The sequence below is a fragment of the Pelobates fuscus genome, chromosome 9, assembly GCF_036172605.1.
Source record: "Pelobates fuscus isolate aPelFus1 chromosome 9, aPelFus1.pri, whole genome shotgun sequence".
NCBI lineage: Eukaryota > Metazoa > Chordata > Amphibia > Anura > Pelobatidae > Pelobates > Pelobates fuscus.
This window is the reverse complement of record NC_086325.1, coordinates 8,533,662-8,552,687: the sequence shown is the minus strand read 5'-3', so window position 1 is coordinate 8,552,687 and position 19,026 is coordinate 8,533,662. Positions and strand designations below refer to the sequence as shown.

Below are 19,026 nucleotides of genomic sequence, written 5' to 3'. Positions count from 1 at the left end.
TATTTTTTGTGCTCTTTAAGTTGGGTTCTCCTGCCCTAATTAAATTAGTGGTGCATGCTTCTGTTTGTTCTGCAGATCGATATGAGCAGTTTGAGGGTCTGCAAGCTGAGGAGTGCGGCATTGTTAACGGCTGTGAGAATGGACGCTGTATCCGTGTCCCCGAGGGCTACACGTGTGACTGCTATGATGGCTACAGGCTGGACATCACACGGATGGCATGCATTGGTAAAGGACAGATTAGGAAAAATGGGTCTACACTGCAGATCTCTTAGAGGGATGTAGAGAATACAGAGATACATTCAAACCAAGGAAAATGAGTCCAAAGTAAAATTTATTTCAGTTTTTATCTTCCAAAATATAGACCGATAAAGACCGACACGTACCCCGTCTCTGTCCTGAATGCTGGTAGTCGGCTTAAAACCTCTCTCTGTCACATTATTTTCCAGGTGTTAAAGAGCATTCACAACTAAATTATTTCATTTTGGTGTTTATTCACAAAACATTGAATTGAAACCTCAATTGCAAAACTGGAAAAATAGCTGATTTGTGAAAAAGAAATATCTCCAGTACAACTAGAGTTTGGCTAATTTATCCCGGATTCCGCTAGTCAGTTTTAAGTTCACTAAAATTTGTTGTCTAGTAAAATTCTTTAAACCATGGCTGGCTGGGTCAGTCGTGACTTTTTGTAGATAAATCACCTGAAATGTTGTTGTTTTTCTAGCAGATTGGAATAATTCTGATACTAACTCAACAGATTAAACCGAGGCCTATACGGCCAATTTTGTTTCCTCTATGTAGCTACACTGAGTACAAGTTGGGCCAATCTCTCCTTTCCAATCAGTAACTATGAGCTGGTCTGATTCAGGCATAAACTGTAGAGGCATTATTTTAGGTTAAATGAGATATTCTCAGCATCTGACCGTAGGATATAAACTCATTAAACCCATTCTTTCTTTCTAGATATCAATGAATGTGATGAAGCGGATGACATGTCTCTCCTGTGTCTGAACGGGCAGTGCCGCAACACTGATGGATCGTACGAATGCGTCTGTCCCCGCGGCTTTGTTTTGTCGCGTCAGCATAACTACTGCGTTCCCTCTCAGCACTGAGCCAGTGAAATCCATTACATGGCACACGAAAGACTTTCCACAAAATCCCGTCTTTTCCCAAATCTTCGCCTGGGAATAAAGATGTCCAGGAAAGTAAAACAGTGAGGGATATATTTATTTTTCTGTATATATTGGCAAGGGTGTAACTGCCTCCCAAGGAGCAGATTTTTGTCCCCCCACTCCCTCCCAAAATCGGATATTATACAAAAAAATGTTATCTCGTAGCATATGTGTTTCTAACTGAAGGATGTGGGCCTTGCCCTCAACTGTATATCCCAAAATTATAAAAAATGTATTTCTTACGGAAACAGGCAGCAACAAAAATGGAGACAGCTGGAAAGTGAGGCGTGAGAGATCACTAAACCGTGAATTATTCAGTATGCGTCATTTAGTCAGAATGCCAAGAATAGCTATTTTGACATACCCTGCGCAATTTAGCTGCCAAATTCACTGTTTAGTGAATACATCCCTAATGCACCCCTAGTGCCTACGGGTTGTGTAGAATTAGGCAGATGTTCTGCTCCCATTGCCTTCATTTATGATAAAGAACATTTTAAATGCTTATTGCATTTTCCAAACTCAGATCAGGGCATTAAAAATCTGCTTTTCAGAACCAATGACAATATCCACATCAAGCTGCTGTCCCTCCTACGATTTCTTAAGACATTTAAAGAGCAAAGATTGAAACATATCTGCTCTACAGGAACGTGAGAATTAAGTTGCAAATCTAATCCAGAGGTGTCACCCCGAAAGGGTTTTTACTAAATTGATCAGTCTTCCTTAAAGTTACAATAGTTTAACGAGAAATAAATGCTGTTTAGCAGATTAGAGACCCGTTTGCAGGTATATATTCCCACCTTACCGCTCCGTATGTAGCGAATAGGATCCTTACAAACACTGTTTATTCCCCTGACTCTCCACCTACAATGTTCTCTTTGTTGTTTTAACTCCCATTCCTCCTTACCAGCCACGCAGCTTTGGGATGGCCAGGTTTGCGACAGCATTACGTGATTGCTATAAAATGTAATGAAAACTAAATTAAAAGTATCTTTTAATATAACCAATATAAGCAATTACAGTAACAGAATGTATGAGAAGCTCTGTGTTAATATTACTATGGTGGCAAACCATTCAACCTATCACTGCCCCTCTGACCACCGACTAGAATTAATCTGGCCCAACAAAATATGAACTCAATAAAACTTGGCACTCTATTTAGGATTTGGATTGTTTTAAAAGCGCGATGTTCTGTGTAGCTATGGATGACTTATATTCCACTCATACAATGGAGGGTCTCATCTTTATTTTCACTTATTAACCCTTTGGTAGACAAATAGGTCAGTTTAATGAAGTCATTACGTGGAAATGTCAGCTCACTGAGAATTCTGGAATGACCTCAAACTCCGAAATTTCCTGTTTATGACCCACTTTAGGGCTCGTTCACCGCTGTGCACACTGGGGGATCGAACGTTTACACGTACTGAAATATTTCTCCTGAACGAATCGTTTTCTTTGCTCTACACACATGCAAATTGTGCCTTTTTTATACACGTTTTTATAGGCTTTGTTAAAAAAATCAAATGAATAAAATATATAAATATATATAGAAAAACACTGTGTGTGGACATTTATTTGTAAGTTTGTGAATTTTATCTCTAATTCGAAGTGCTAGAGCAAGGGTAGGCAACCTTCGGCGCTCCATATGTTGTAGACTACATCTCCTATAATGCTCTTAGCGTTAGAAAGCTGGCAAAGCATTAAGGCTGTAAGAGCATTATGTGTCACAATTTGCCTGCCCCTGTGCTAGGGAGACATATCACAACCCGGCAAAGAGGAATTCGGTGAAGTAATGGGAGGATTGATTAAGACGGGTTGCCTAAACCCCAGGGGCCCACATTTAGCAGAGCAGTCACAGTTTTGGGGCCCTCTCCTGCCTTTCTTGGCGGGTTAATGTCCTGCTTCAGCAAATACCTCCCAGTGTCAGGATATGTATTATATAGGGCATTCGAGTAACTAGTGATGCAAAATGGCAGATACCACGATAAACCGTGCCACGGCATCCACGTGACCGTAAAGTAATGCAGAACAAATCAAGACCACAAACCGGCACAATGTTCCTTTCACAATATGCTCTAAAGGAAGGTTAACAAATCCACTGAGCTCCCAGGGGGTTTATTCACAAAACTGGAATTTGCAGACTATAAAATGGGGGATTGCAAGTCACTGGACACAATATCTGAGTTAGAAAAACAGCAGACTCCGAGAAAAAACTGTAGTGATTTTCTTGTAATTCTCTGCAATTTCCCATTGGAGTGAATAAAGAAGGACCTATTTTTTTCCTAAACCATTGGCCAAATCGGTGCTTTAGCTCCATTTCATGTTTCGCTGCTTAAATCGCAGTAATCGTCTGTGTGAAAAATCCCCGCACAACCTGCAAAAGCTTAGAAACAGGGCCTGTTATTCCCCCGCAGCCCAGAGATTTATTGTCGGATACTGAGCACCTGATAAGCCATTCCAGGTAAACACTAAACAGCCAAACAGCTGCCGATATTTCCGCCCCATTAGGATATCATGAGATGTGTATTCACAGTCCCTGGAGGAGAGCGCTCGCTGTCTATAAAAACGTGTTCGTTATTAATGGGAGCTCGACACTTCATTACAGCATTTTCTCCCCGTGGATTCGTTTTTGGGGTTTTTTCTTTTCAGAAAAGGTACATTTTATTTATTATTTAATTATAAAATATATTTTTTTTATTTATAAAGCCATCTAGAACTTTTTTCATTTTCTAAATTACCAGCGAGGTTTTTATTTATAGTCAAAGTATGAAATGCCAGCAATTTGCTCAGTTTTTATATAAAATATATAGCTTTTCTTTATGGTAAGTGAGACAAAAATTACACAATTTGTAGATTTACAGTTTGCTGCCCTGAACCTGTTTAAATGGGTGAGAGAGGACACCCTATATCAATGCTAAGAGTTGTGCCATGCAAACCTGTACCCCCAGTCCAGAGTCCAGTTATCTACTTCAGAGCAAATATAAACAGATTGAGCAGATACAGCGTAACTATCAATGGGTGGGATATATCAGGCAGCAAGTGAAAAGACAGTTCTTCAATTTCCTGTGTTGGAAGCAGGAAAAATGGGCCAGTGAAAAGATCTGAGTGAGTCTGACAAGGGTCAAATAGTGATGGCTAGACCACTGGGTCAGAGCATCTCTAAAACGGCCAGTCTTGTGGTATGTTCCCAGTATGGATTGGTTAGAACCACCAAAAGTGGTGCAATCAGTATCAGGGTCATGGGTGCCCAAGGCTCATTGATACACGTAGGGACAAAGGCTAGCTCGTCTGGATCGATCACGCAGAAGGGTTACTGTAGCTCAAATTGCTGATAAACGTAATGCTGGCCATGATAAAAAGTTGCCAGAACATACAGTGCATCACAGTTTGCCGCGTAGCCGCAGACTGGTCAGAGTTCCATGATGACTCATGCCTACTGCCGAAAGTGCTGTCAATGGGGAAGTTAGCGTCAAAACTTGACCATGAAGCAATGGAAGAAGGTTGCCTGGTCTGATGAATTACATTCTCTTTTAGATCAGGTGGATGGCCAGGTGCATGCACGTTGTTTACCTGGGGAAGAGATGGCAGCAGGGTGCACTATGGGAAGAAGGCGGCCAGAGGAGGCAATTTTATGCTCCGGGCAATGTTCGACTGGGAAACCTTGGATCCTGGCAATTCATGTGGATGTTACTTTGATACGTACCACCTACCCAGAGATTGTTGCAGGCTACTTACTCCCCTTCATGGCCATGGTGTCCCCTGATGGCAGTGGACTTTTTCAGCAGGAAACGGCTCCCTGCCCCACTGCAAGAAATGTTCAGGAATGGTTTGAGGAGCATGAAAAAGACTTCAAGGTGTTGCCTTGGATTTCAGATTAACCAGATCTAAATCTGATTTATGAAACGACAAGTCCGATCCATGGAGGCCCCACCTCGAAGGATTTAAAGGATCTGCTGCTAATGTCTTAGTGCCAGATACCACAGGACACGATCACGTTTTGTAGAGTCCATGCCTTGACGTATCAGAGCCGCATGATGCGTTTTGGCAGCACGAGGGGGGAAATACATAATATTTGGCAGGTGATTTCAATGTTGAGGCTGATCCGTACATACACTGATGCATATTCTTTTTATCAGTAATCAGGGCTCGAGTCCTGCAGGAACGTGTGGGAACGGCGTTCCTGCACTTTTTTTAGTGCAGGAACGCCGTTCCCGTTTATGGTCCTGCAGGCACTCGGGGGGCGGCAAAAAATCCCGCCCCCAAATGTCCCCCCTGTCATGGGGGGCCCAAGAGGTGGCCTAATGGCCACCTGAAGGATCCCCCCCGGCCGGCTCTTGTCTCGCTGTCAGCCGCGGCGAGGGAGCTGTGTCCTCTCTGCTCCCTCTCGCCGCGCCGTTTGCTGATGCTGGGAGCCGGAATATGACATCATTTCCGGCTCCCGGCATCAGCAGACAGCCCGCGCGGCGAGAGGGAGCAGAGAGGACACAGCTCCCTCGCCGCGGCTGACAGCGAGACAAGAGCCGCACTGGACCCCAGGGACAAGTCCACGCCAGCTCTCCAGGTAGGGAGGCTGAGTGGACATTTTTAAATTAAAAAAATATATGCAAATAATTTTTGTGTATGTGAGTGTGTGTGTCTGTGTGTGAGTGTGTGAGTGTGTGTATGTGTCTGTGTATGTGTCTGGGAGTGTGTATGTGAGTGTATGTGTGTATGTCTGTGAGTGTATGTGTGTGTGTATGTGTCTGGGAGTGTGTGTGTCTGTGTGTGTATGTGTCTGTGTGTGTCTGTGTATGTGTATGTGTGTGTGTGTCTGTGAGTGTGTGTGTATGTGTGTATTTGTGTCTGGGAGTGTGTGTGTGTGTGTATGTGTCTGGGAGTGTGTGTCTGTGAGTGTGTGTGTGTGTGTGTGTCTGTGTGTGTGTGTGTGTCTGGGAGTGGATGTGTGTATGTGTGTGTGTATGTGTCTGGGAGTGTGTGTGTCTGGGAGTGTGTGTGTCTGGGAGTGTGTGTGTGTGTGTGTGTGTGTGTATGTGTCTGGGAGTGTGTGTGTATGTTAAAAAACAAAAGAGAAGCTACAGACAGTCTTAGAAGAAAAACCCAGACTGTCTGTATAACCTGGAAATAATATATAGTACCAGAGCGTCAGAAATAAACTGGTTATCTTGTATGGGTATCTAAATCAAAAGCGTAACTTAAAGTTTAATATACATACTCGAGACTAATATGCCTGATGCCACGGTAGGTAAAGGAAAAAATTGAACGCCAGTATGTGGCATTATATAGTCTGATCCCCCCATCCTATATAACAGCTTTATTCGAAAAAATATATATACTAAATAGGACCGGATCCAATATACTATACTCCAAATATAACCTTCTCAAAGGTTGTGTCACTTAGAGAATCCTGTAGCCACAGGAAAAAATAATAATATTAATAGGAGTGTCTGTTGTAAATTAATACATGCACCCAACCTAATGTATTATAGCAGTGCATGGTCAATATCTTCCACAGCAGTACACCTCAATAAGAAAGAATAATAATAATAATAATAGCAGACAGGATACTGCTCCTATAGACATGGAGCTACAGGGGTAGAGAGGAAAGAAAGTATCAATATCGAAAAGTCAGTCTAAAACATTACAAAGCCTCTCTCCCTGTTAAACTGACTAGACAGGCATAGAAGTAAAGAATTATAATAATATTAAGAAGGAATAAATAAATCAAGTGAAAATCATAATATTAAAGTGCCATTCAGTGCCCAGTGTGCAATGTGCATTGTGCAAAGAATATTAACGCCCTGTGTGTGTGTGTATGTGTCTGGGAGTGTGTGTCTGTGAGTGTATGTGTCTGGCAGTGTGTGTGTGTGTCTGTGAGTGTATGTGTCTGGGAGTGTGTGTCTGTGAGTGTATGTGTGTGTGTGTCTGAGTGTGTGTACGTGTGTGTCTGTGTGTGTGTCTGTGAGTCTGTGTGTGTGTCTGTGAGTGTGTGTACGTGTTTATATATGCATGCAAGTTGGTTTTTTTTTTTCTGGTGGTGGGGTGAGGGTGGAACTCGAGTGAGTCCCCACACTTTATTCCCCAGGACTTGACCCCTGTCAGTAATGATATAGTATATAAATGGTTTAACAAATAGATCCTGCATATTATAATAAACAGATTCAGCACATGCACTCTGTAGAGAATATATTCAATATGTTCAGAACTAACAGGTTGGGAATTCTAGGGAAATATAACTGAACGAGAACAAATTTTCAGCACAGCTACCTCGCCTGCTTGGGTGTTTTAAACCAAATTAACACGTAACAGAGAGTACGGAGAGAGGACAGAGAGAAAACGTTTGGGAGAGTGAGATCGAGAGTTGGAAAGGAGACAGAACGGACCCAAAACATGGTGGGAGAGACACAGAGTTAGAAGCCGTGCAGGGGTTCAGAGAGGAGGCAGATGGGATATGGGGAGGAGGGGGGGATCATTAAAGAGACTCTCCATGTAAGAAGCATGTCCACCCCACGCACACTGCACTCCTCCCTACACACACAAAGCAGGTGTTTAGCCAGAGCTTAGTCCATACACCTGTTACCCTCACATTCACCTCTCACAGCAACAAGGCAAACTCAGGCGACCCCATGCTAAGGAAAGGAGGACTAGTGGACCTGTCAATTCTAATATAGGACCAGAGGACCATGCGCTGATCAGGTAACAATACTGATTACTACAGCAATGTAACTGGCTAATTGGTTTAATATGATGGGCAGACACATTAAAAATATAACTGTCATTAGATCACTTTTTTCCTAAATGGGACTGTCTCTTTAACCCATTAAACATGTCACTGTCAGATCACTTTGCTCCCACATGGGACTGTCCCTTTAACCCATTAAACATGTCACTGTCATTAGATCACTTTGCTCCTACATGGGACTGTCCCTTTAACCCATTAAACATGTCACTGTCATTAGCTCACTTTGTTCCTACATGGGACTGTCCCTTTAACCCATTGAACATGTCACTGTCATTAGGTCACTTTGTTCCTATATGGGACTGTCCCTTTAACCCATTAAACATGTCGCTGTCATTAGGTCACTTTGCTCCTACATGGGACTGTCCCTTTAACCCATTAAACATGTCACTGTCATTAGGTCACTTTGCTCCTACATGGGACTGTCCATTTAACCCATTAAACATGTCACTGTCATTAGGTCACTTTGTTCCTACGTGGGACTGTCTCTTTAACCCATTAAACATGTCACAGTCATTAGGTCACTTTGCTCCTACATGGGACTGTCCCTTTAACCCATTAAACATGTCACAGTCATTAGGTCACTTTGCTCCTACATGGGACTGTCCCTTTAACCCATTAAACATGTCACTGTCATTAGGTCACTGTGCTCCTACATGGGACTGTCCCTTTAACCCATTAAACATGTCACTGTCATTAGGTCACTTTGTTCCTACATGGGACTGTCCCTTTAACCCATTAAACATGTCGCTGTCATTAGGTCACTTTGTTCCTACATGGGACTGTCCCTTTAACCCATTAAACATGTTACTGTCATTAAGTCACTTTGTTCCTACATGGGACTGTCCCTTTAACCCATTAAACATGTCACAGTCATTAGGTCACTTTGCTCCTACATGGGACTGTCCCTTTAACCCATTAAACATGTCACTGTCATTAGGTCACTTTGTTCCTACATGGGACTGTCCCTTTAACCCATTAAACATGTCACAGTCATTAGGTCACTTTGCTCCTACATGGGACTGTCCCTTTAACCCATTAAACATGTCACTGTCATTAGGTCACTTTGTTCCTACATGGGACTGTCCCTTTAACCCATTAAACATGTCGCTGTCATTAGGTCACTTTGTTCCTACATGGGACTGTCCCTTTAACCCATTAAACATGTTACTGTCATTAGGTCACTTTGTTCCTACATGGGACTGTCCCTTTAACCCATTAAACATGTCACAGTCATTAGGTCACTTTGCTCCTACATGGGACTGTCCCTTTAACCCATTAAACATGTCACTGTCATTAGGTCACTTTGTTCCTACATGGGACTGTCCCTTTAACCCATTAAACATGTCACAGTCATTAGGTCACTTTGCTCCTACATGGGACTGTCCCTTTAACCCATTAAACATGTCACTGTCATTAGGTCACTTTGTTCCTACATGGGACTGTCCCTTTAACCCATTAAACATGTCACTGTCATTAGGTCACTGTGCTCCTACATGGGACTGTCCCTTTAACCAGTTAAACATGTCACTGTCATTAGGTCACTTTGTTCCTACATGGGACTGTCCCTTTAACCCATTAAACATGTTACTGTCATTAGGTCACTTTGCTCCTAAATGGGACTGTCTCTTTAACCCATTAAACATGTCACTGTCATTAGGTCACTTTGTTCCTACATGGGACTGTCCTTTTAACCCATTAAACATGTTACTGTCATTAGGTCACTTTGTTCCTACATGGGACTGTCGATTTAACCCATTAAACATGTTACTGTCCTTAGGTCACTTTGCTCCTAAATGGGACTGTCTCTTTAACCCATTAAACATGTCACTGTCATTAGGTCACTTTGTTCCTACATGGGACTGTCCCTTTAACCCATTAAACATGTTACTGTCATTAGGTCACTTTGTTCCTACATGGGACTGTCGATTTAACCCATTAAACATGTTACTGTCATTAGGTCACTTTGCTCCTAAATGGGACTGTCTCTTTAACCCATTAAACATGTCGCTGTCATTAGGTCACTTTGTTCCTACATGGGACTGTCCCTTTAACCCATTAAACATGTTACTGTCATTAGGTCACTTTGTTCCTACATGGGACTGTCGATTTAACCCATTAAACATGTTACTGTCATTAGGTCACTTTGCTCCTAAATGGGACTGTCCCTTTAACCCATTAAACATGTCACGGTCATTAGGTCACTTTGCTCCTACATGGGACTGTCCCTTCATCCCATTAAATATGTCACAGTCATTAGATCACTTTGTTCCTACATGGGACTGTCCCTTTAACCCATTGAACATGTCACTGTCATTAGGTCACTTTGTTCCTATATGGGACTGTCCCTTTAACCCATTAAACATGTCGCTGTCATTAGGTCACTTTGCTCCTACATGGGACTGTCCCTTTAACCCATTAAACATGTCACTGTCATTAGGTCACTTTGCTCCTACATGGGACTGTCCATTTAACCCATTAAACATGTCACTGTCATTAGGTCACTTTGTTCCTACGTGGGACTGTCTCTTTAACCCATTAAACATGTCACAGTCATTAGGTCACTTTGCTCCTATATGGGACTGTCCCTTTAACCCATTAAACATGTCACAGTCATTAGGTCACTTTGCTCCTACATGGGACTGTCCCTTTAACCCATTAAACATGTCACTGTCATTAGGTCACTGTGCTCCTACATGGGACTGTCCCTTTAACCCATTAAACATGTCACTGTCATTAGGTCACTTTGTTCCTACATGGGACTGTCCCTTTAACCCATTAAACATGTCGCTGTCATTAGGTCACTTTGTTCCTACATGGGACTGTCCCTTTAACCCATTAAACATGTTACTGTCATTAAGTCACTTTGTTCCTACATGGGACTGTCCCTTTAACCCATTAAACATGTCACAGTCATTAGGTCACTTTGCTCCTACATGGGACTGTCCCTTTAACCCATTAAACATGTCACTGTCATTAGGTCACTTTGTTCCTACATGGGACTGTCCCTTTAACCCATTAAACATGTCACAGTCATTAGGTCACTTTGCTCCTACATGGGACTGTCCCTTTAACCCATTAAACATGTCACTGTCATTAGGTCACTTTGTTCCTACATGGGACTGTCCCTTTAACCCATTAAACATGTCGCTGTCATTAGGTCACTTTGTTCCTACATGGGACTGTCCCTTTAACCCATTAAACATGTTACTGTCATTAGGTCACTTTGTTCCTACATGGGACTGTCCCTTTAACCCATTAAACATGTCACAGTCATTAGGTCACTTTGCTCCTACATGGGACTGTCCCTTTAACCCATTAAACATGTCACTGTCATTAGGTCACTTTGTTCCTACATGGGACTGTCCCTTTAACCCATTAAACATGTCACAGTCATTAGGTCACTTTGCTCCTACATGGGACTGTCCCTTTAACCCATTAAACATGTCCCTGTCATTAGGTCACTTTGTTCCTACATGGGACTGTCCCTTTAACCCATTAAACATGTCACTGTCATTAGGTCACTGTGCTCCTACATGGGACTGTCCCTTTAACCAGTTAAACATGTCACTGTCATTAGGTCACTTTGTTCCTACATGGGACTGTCCCTTTAACCCAGGGGTCGGCAACCCGCGGCTCCGGAGCCGCATGTGGCTCTTTTGAACCTTTGCCGCGGCTCTGGGGCGGATACTAGGGAGGGGAGGAGGCGCATTGTGCGCCCTGACACTCCCCACTGTGGCGGGCGCTGTAGTTACGCACCGTCCTGACGTCTCCTTCCCGCCCGCTGTCAGATCGGAGGGCAGCGGCGCGCATGCAGGTCTACGACTGCGAGGAGGAAGATGACATCCGTCCAGACTCCCGTCAGCAGCAGCAGCAGCAGCAGCAGCAGCAGCGTGCCAGGCACCAGTGTGAGGTAAGTGAAGTGATGCCTCAGGGGGGGAGGGGGGGGAGGGGGGGGAGCCCAGCCCACACACTTACACAGACAGAACTTAAAGACATTTTTATCCAATTTAATGTGCCACTAGTGTACAATGTATTTTTTTTTTTTTTTTTTTTGTTAAAGTGTAATTTATATCATATAATAAAACATAAATCCCAAGTATTCCTATTTAGGAGGAGAAGTCCCTATTTCCCAAATTCCTTTGTCACTCATTTCTATCATCATTGCCCCTCTTTTCTAGGAGCTCCATTTTGTTGGTGAGTCTACAGCAGAGCTCCACCAAAATAATACTGACAGTAGTATGTCTTTAAACTACAATAAATGTGTCTGAGTGTATAACAGAGCTCCACCGCAATAATACTCCCAGTAATGTGTCCGAGTTTGTAACAGAGCTCCACAGTAATAATACTCCCAGTAATGTGCCTGAGTTTATAACAGAGCTCCACAGCAATAATACTGCCAGTAATGTGTCTGAGTGTATAACAGAGCTCCATAGCAATAATACTCCCAGTAATGTGTCTGAGTGTATAACAGAGCTCCATAGCAATAATACTCCCAGTAATGTGCCTGAGTTTATAACAGAGCTCCACCGCAATAATACTCCCAGTAATGTGTCTGAGTGTATAACAGAGCTCCATAGCAATAATACTCCCAGTAATGTGTCTGAGTGTATAACGGAGCTCCACCGCAATAATACTCCCAGTAATGTGTCTGAGTGTATAACAGAGCTCCACAGCAATAATACTCCTAGTAATGTGTCTGGGTGTATAACAGAGCTCCACAGCAATAATACTCCTAGTAATGTGTCTGGGTGTATAACAGAGCTCCACAGCAATAACACTCCCAGTAATGTGTCTGAGTGTATAACAGAGCTCCACGGCAATAATACTCCCAGTAATGTGTCTGAGTGTATAACGGAGCTCCACCGCAATAATACTCCCAGTAATGTGTCTGAGTGTATAACAGAGCTCCACAGCAATAATACTCCTAGTAATGTGTCTGGGTGTATAACAGAGCTCCACAGCAATAATACTCCTAGTAATGTGTCTGGGTGTATAACAGAGCTCCACAGCAATAACACTCCCAGTAATGTGTCTGAGTGTATAACAGAGCTCCACAGCAATAATACTCCTAGTAATGTGTCTGGGTGTATAACAGAGCTCCACAGCAATAATACTCCTAGTAATGTGTCTGGGTGTATAACAGAGCTCCACAGCAATAACACTCCCAGTAATGTGTCTGAGTGTATAACAGAGTTCCACAGCAATAATACTCCCAGTAATGTGTCTGAGTGTATAACAGAGCTTCCCAGTAATAATACTCCCAGTAATGTGTCTTTAAACTACAATAAATGTGGTTAGAAATCGGTCTGTATAAATAAGATATATTGTTCTTCAAGTATTCCTTTGTCCATTTGAAATGTTAGGAGGCATGTTAATACTTGTTAATAGATACTACTTGAAATCTGCTGTAGTAAACTGTATGATCAGTCATAATAATGAAATGAAATGTGTTACGCATAACCAGCTTTTGTGGACAATTGTGACCATAATACATAAAGGGTAACTGAGCATAGCGCAGCCATAATCCTTAGTAGCTGGGTTACTAATACTTTGTTGTCATCTTTTTAAGCAATCAGAAGGAAAAAAAAGTGACAAAAAAAGTTCTTTTTATAATGACGAGGATGACATTGGGCCCTCATTATTAATTATTATTTACATCAGGCACTGATTATGATTTATAGTAGACTGGGGCCCTGATTAATTTTCTATGGCATTTTGGGGCATTGATTTTGCTATGGGGCCCTCTGATTTCTAATTACGCCCCTGTTTTGGACCCCCGGTAGGCCAGCCATGGATAAAGGCAAGAAAAGAAAAATTGTTTTAAATGTCGCAATGGTTTTGCGGCTCCCAGTTTTTTTTTTTTCTTCGGAAACTGGTCCAAGTGGCTCTTTTTGTCTTAAAGGTTGCAGACCCCTGCTTTAACCCATTAAACATGTTACTGTCATTAGGTCACTTTGCTCCTAAATGGGACTGTCTCTTTGTGATGTAATTCCAGTAAAATACAAGTTTAGCAGGCTAAGATTGCCACAAGGCATATGTATGTATATGTGTTTGTAGTATCAGTTAGTTAATTACACGTAGCTAAGATACTGTTATCACTGTACTGACCAGGTGCAGGAATGTAAGAACTGGAATTACGCGTCCCTCTCCTTTGTATCAGATGAGCCACGTGGTTAGACCGGATGGATGAGTTTAGACTCTATTTATTAAATAGGTTAAGGGTATGTGTGGGTGTAGTTAATTGTGGGAGGAGCTACAGTGCTATATAAGGAATGTACTCTATGTATTCAGTACTCAGACTTTGCTGTATTTTGGTGACGCTAGTCCCTCTGAGTCCCGATCGGTGATCCAATAAAGAATCTCTTCCTTCCTGAAGAAACCTGTGTCCATCTCTCTGTGCTTGGCTTCCGTCAGTTTCTCCGGTATCATTTGGTGCATTGGCCGGGAAGCTCATCGTTCAACGGTAGCTGAGAGGCAGAGGCGTGAGACGGTCTATCTTTGCCCACGTTCTCTACGGCTGCACCCCTGAACTTCTGCGTGGACCTCCCTTCGTCTCGGCGCCACTGGTCTGTTGTCCAGGAGATCATCGGCCTCTACGTGAGAAGTGCTGGGGTGTCCCCGTCGATGAGTGTGAACTCAGGTTCAGGAACGAGGAGGTAAGACAACTGCTGTTTTAGACGGCAGGACCCACTAGGGGTATACCGATTGTGCGGTAGGCCCAAAGGGGTTTTGAATCTGTGTATCTGCCCCCTCTGTCGGAGGGAAGGAGCGAAGGCGCACCGCTCGATCGAACGCTCTTTAGTCAGACCGTTTGATTTGGTTAGTCAGGCGGGGTCCTGGTGTAAATAGCCCTAGCCGGACACCGGTGTCTTGTCTAGACTAGCGTTCTAGGGTGTATATTACGTTCGCTAGGTCGGAGGGACCGGGAGACTAAGCGGCGCCTGTGTAAATTCGGTTCGCTAGTTCTCATCCTATCTGGGCTAAGTGGGAAGGCGTGTAAATTTGGAACCCACTAGACTTTTGATAGTGCGACTAAGAGGCGCCTGTGTAAATTCGGTTCTCTAGCTCGCTATATATGTGGTGATTGGGCAGTGTGGCTAACCAAAACGGGTGTATATAGTTTTAGGTAGTCCATTCAAGGTACTGGCCAATAGTTTAGTTGGGAATTGTAAATGTGTTAACGATTGTTTTAGTAAAGTGTATATCTTGTTAGATAGCGCGAGCTCAGCCGTCTAGCGAGAGTGTTAATAGTGTGTTGCTGTATTATAGTGCACGGTACCATAACCCTGTATATTTACTGACATTATATAATAAGTACTAATCATTGTCGTCCATTGCATGTTTAACACCATAACCACTAATAATTGTATTGTGACCTTAACTTGTGCTTTGACCTATGCTAACCGTACTGTAACCGCTATTTGTAAAAGACGATGTTACTGGGGTGTGTTATAGACGGGTAATTCGTATATAGAGAATTATAGCGTGGGTGACTGTATAGTTACGCCAAAGGGCATAATATTGATTATATAGTGACTGGTGTAACAGCTGTGTGTGTACGGGAATTCCCTGAGTGTTTATTGTTATTGTGTACGTTTCACTTGGTAACCGTACCACGTGGTGCTGTTGCCAGAGGAAACGGGTGTGACTGTTGAATAGTACGCGTGTATAGTATTCGTTGTCGACGACGTTCCATTGTTAAGTATGGGTGCGTCGCAGTCAACGATTCCGGATCCCTTAGGATGTATGGTTAAGAATTTTAAAAAGGGATTCAAAGTTTGTGATTTTGGGGTAAAGATGTCTCCTGTACGTTTGGTCACTTTGTGTACTAGGGAGTGGCCTACTTTGGTTGCGGCATGGCCGCCACGTGGCAGTTTGGATCCAACTCTGGTACAGCGCTTACACGTGGCTGTATCGGGTAGGCCTGAACTTTACGGCCAGTTTCCTTATATTGACTGTTGGAGACAGGCCGTAAATGACTCGCCAAAATGGCTCCAGACATGCCACGAGGAGCAGTGTCGCCTCATGGTAGCTAGGACTTGCTCGTCCACTAGGACTGGTGTTAGGCCCATTTTGGACACGCCCCCTGAGTCCGAGATCCCTTTGCCGCCCCCTTACTTTCCGTTAAGAAGAAGTGACGCAAACGCAGGAAGTCCTGCACCCCTCCCCTCATTACCCTCATCCACTTCCGCTTCCTCCTCCAGTACAGGATCCACCCCCCCTCGTACTAAATCTCCCCTTCCGGAACCAGAATCCACCCCCATTAGAAACGAATATCCTGATTTGGCGCCACTTCAGACTTCCGGTCAAGCTTCATCTAGCTCGGCTCGAAGTGTTTTATTTACGACCTTTTCCCAAAACCGACCTCCCACATCCCCATACCCTATCTCTCCCCGACCGGAACCCATGACTGACGCCTCTCTACGTAGCCCCATCCAAACCCGACAGTTGACTGGTGCCCAACAATTAAAGCACTATCAGATGCCTCTTCGTCTGAATCCCGGGTCAGCTTATATCGATGCCGCAGGTCAAATGGCACACGCTGACCCAGTCTTCGTATATGTCCCATTTACCACAACCGATCTTTTAAACTGGAAGACCCATAATTCCTCGTATACTGAGAAACCACAAGCTATGACTGATCTGTTCACCTCAATAGTACAGACGCATAATCCGACATGGGCTGATTGCCAGCAGTTACTAATGACTTTATTTAACAATGAGGAAAGGACAAGAATAAATCAAGCAGCCATTAAAGCATTAGAGGATAGAGCCCGTGCTTTGAACCAAGCCAATCCAGCAGCATGGGCCGCGACACACTATCCCAACACCGATCCCGATTGGAACGTAAATGGTGCTGATATGGTTCAACTCAGAGCCTATAGAGACGCTATAATTGCTGGCATGAAAGCCGGAGGAAAGAAAGCCATTAACATGTCGAAGACAGTTGAGGTGATCCAGAAAAGCGATGAAGCGCCCAGTGTCTTTTATGACCGATTATTGGAGGCATACCGCTTGTATACCCCCTTTAATCCGGAAGACGCAGACAATTCCCGAATGGTTAACTCCGCCTTTGTCAGCCAAGCATACGGAGATATTAAGCGCAAGCTACAAAAGTTAGAAGGGTTTGCAGGTATGTCCATCACCCAACTAATGGAGGTAGCAAATAAGGTCTATATGAACAGGGATACAGAAAGTAAGAAAGAGGAAGAGCGCAAGATGCGTAAAAAGGCTGATATGCTAGCGGTAGCGATCGCAGGCGTAGATAAACGGGGCCCAGATAGAGGCAATAATAGATGGAGTAGGGAGCCTTTGAGTAGGGATCAATGCGCGTATTGCAAGGAAGAAGGGCATTGGAGGAACGAATGTCCGCAAAGAGAGCAGTACGAGAGAGACCAACCCAGGGCAGGCTACGGAAACTTTAGAGGTAGAGCGAGAGGTAGAGGAGGCCCCGGAGGGAGTAATGGTTATAGAGGGAGTAATGGGAACAGAGGAAGTGTTAGGGAAGACAGGTATATTCCAGCAGCGCAAAGGTCCCGCGATAGAGAAGGTAGGGACTTTGTAGGATTGGCTGACACTGTCATGGAGGACTATTGATACCGACCGGGCTCCATCCCCCTTGGTCGAGCGGAGCCTATGGTCGATGTATCAATAGGGGGGAAAAGGAGTGCGTTCATGATCGACACTGGTGCTGAACATTCAGTGGTGACTAATCTAGTTGCTCCTCCATCTGGAAGGACTATTACTGTGATAGGAGCAACTGGAAGAAGTGCTGAAAAACCGGTTCTTAAAAGTCGACTCTGTACATTGGGAGGCCACGTAGTAAAACACCAATTCCTTTATATGCCTGAATGTCCAGTCCAATTGCTGGGACGTGATATGCTATCAAAATTACAAGCGCAGATTACGTTCCTACCAAATGGAACAACATCCTTAAAGTTTAATGGACCTTCAGGTATTATGACTTTATCCGTACCAAAGGAAGAAGAGTGGCGACTTTATACAGTGTTGACTAGCCAAAACCCTAGGAGTGATGAGACATTGTTTAACATACCAGGAGTTTGGGCAGAGAACAACCCACCAGGACTGGCCCGCAATATTCCACCAATAAAAATTGAACTGAAACATGGGGTTTATCCAGTGAGCCTAAGACAATATCACATTCCGCAGAAGGCTAAGAAGAACATCCAATCCTATCTGGATAAGTTCATACGGTATGGTATCCTAAAATTCTGTACTTCCCCCTGGAACACCCCATTGCTGCCTGTTCAAAAGCCCGGTACAGATGAGTATCGACCTGTACAGGACTTAAGAGCAGTCAATGATGCGGTTGTTAGCATACATCCAGTTGTACCCAATCCATATAACCTGCTTGCTTTAATTCCGGGCGGGGCTACTTACTTCACAGTCTTAGATCTCAAAGATGCCTTCTTTTGCCTCCGAATTGCCGCAGAAAGCCAATGTATTTTCGCTTTCCAATGGGAGAACGCTGTAACGGGCTCAAAACGCCAAATGACTTGGACAAGACTGCCCCAAGGGTTTAAAAATTCACCTACCCTATTTGGTTCAGCTCTAAGTCAAGATCTACTGGATTTCGAGTCTATCCCAGGAGAATGTGTATTGTTACAATATGTAGATGACTTGTTGATAGCAGCAGTTACAAAAGAAAAATGTCAGCAAGCAACGCACGATCTACTACATATTCTCTGGAAGGCAGGATACAAGGTGTCCAGGAAGAAGGCTCAGTTGTGTTTGCCAACTGTCAAGTATCTGGGATTCCATATCTCTGAAGGTCAAAGGATTATGGGGCCAGAGAGAAAAGAAGCTGTCTGCCAAATACCAATACCCAAGAATAGAAGACAAGTGCGAGAATTCTTGGGGGCAGCAGGCTTCTGTAGGATATGAATTCCCAGCTATGCGATACTGGCAAAACCTCTGTACGCAGCCATCAAAGGTACAGAGCACGACCCCTTCTTATGGACCCAAGAACAGCAAACGGCATTTGAAGATGTGAAGAAGGCTTTGATGAGTGCCGCAGCATTAGGTCTACATGATCACACACGACCATTCTACTTATATGTACACGAGCAAAGAAGAATGGCTGTGGGAGTATTGACACAG

At 43.7% G+C, this 19,026-nt stretch overlaps 2 protein-coding genes across 3 annotated transcripts in view; both read left to right on the top strand.

Annotated features, from left to right (window-relative positions):
* LTBP4 (latent transforming growth factor beta binding protein 4) overlaps positions 1-2,721 on the top strand; it is a 197,227-nt gene extending 194,506 nt beyond the window's left edge. For both annotated transcript variants that reach the window (XM_063431084.1, XM_063431085.1), the window contains 2 exons: positions 76-225; positions 961-2,721. In XM_063431084.1, the coding sequence (XP_063287154.1) occupies positions 76-225; positions 961-1,109 (299 nt within the window). In that variant the 3' untranslated portion in view covers positions 1,110-2,721. The remainder of the gene's footprint in view (positions 1-75; positions 226-960) is intronic.
* Positions 2,722-7,759: 5,038 nt separating this feature from the next.
* AKT2 (AKT serine/threonine kinase 2) overlaps positions 7,760-19,026 on the top strand; it is a 52,386-nt gene continuing 41,119 nt past the window's right edge. Inside the window, exon 1 of the mRNA XM_063431099.1 lies at positions 7,760-7,859. The gene's annotated coding sequence lies outside the window, so the exon portion shown is untranslated. The remainder of the gene's footprint in view (positions 7,860-19,026) is intronic.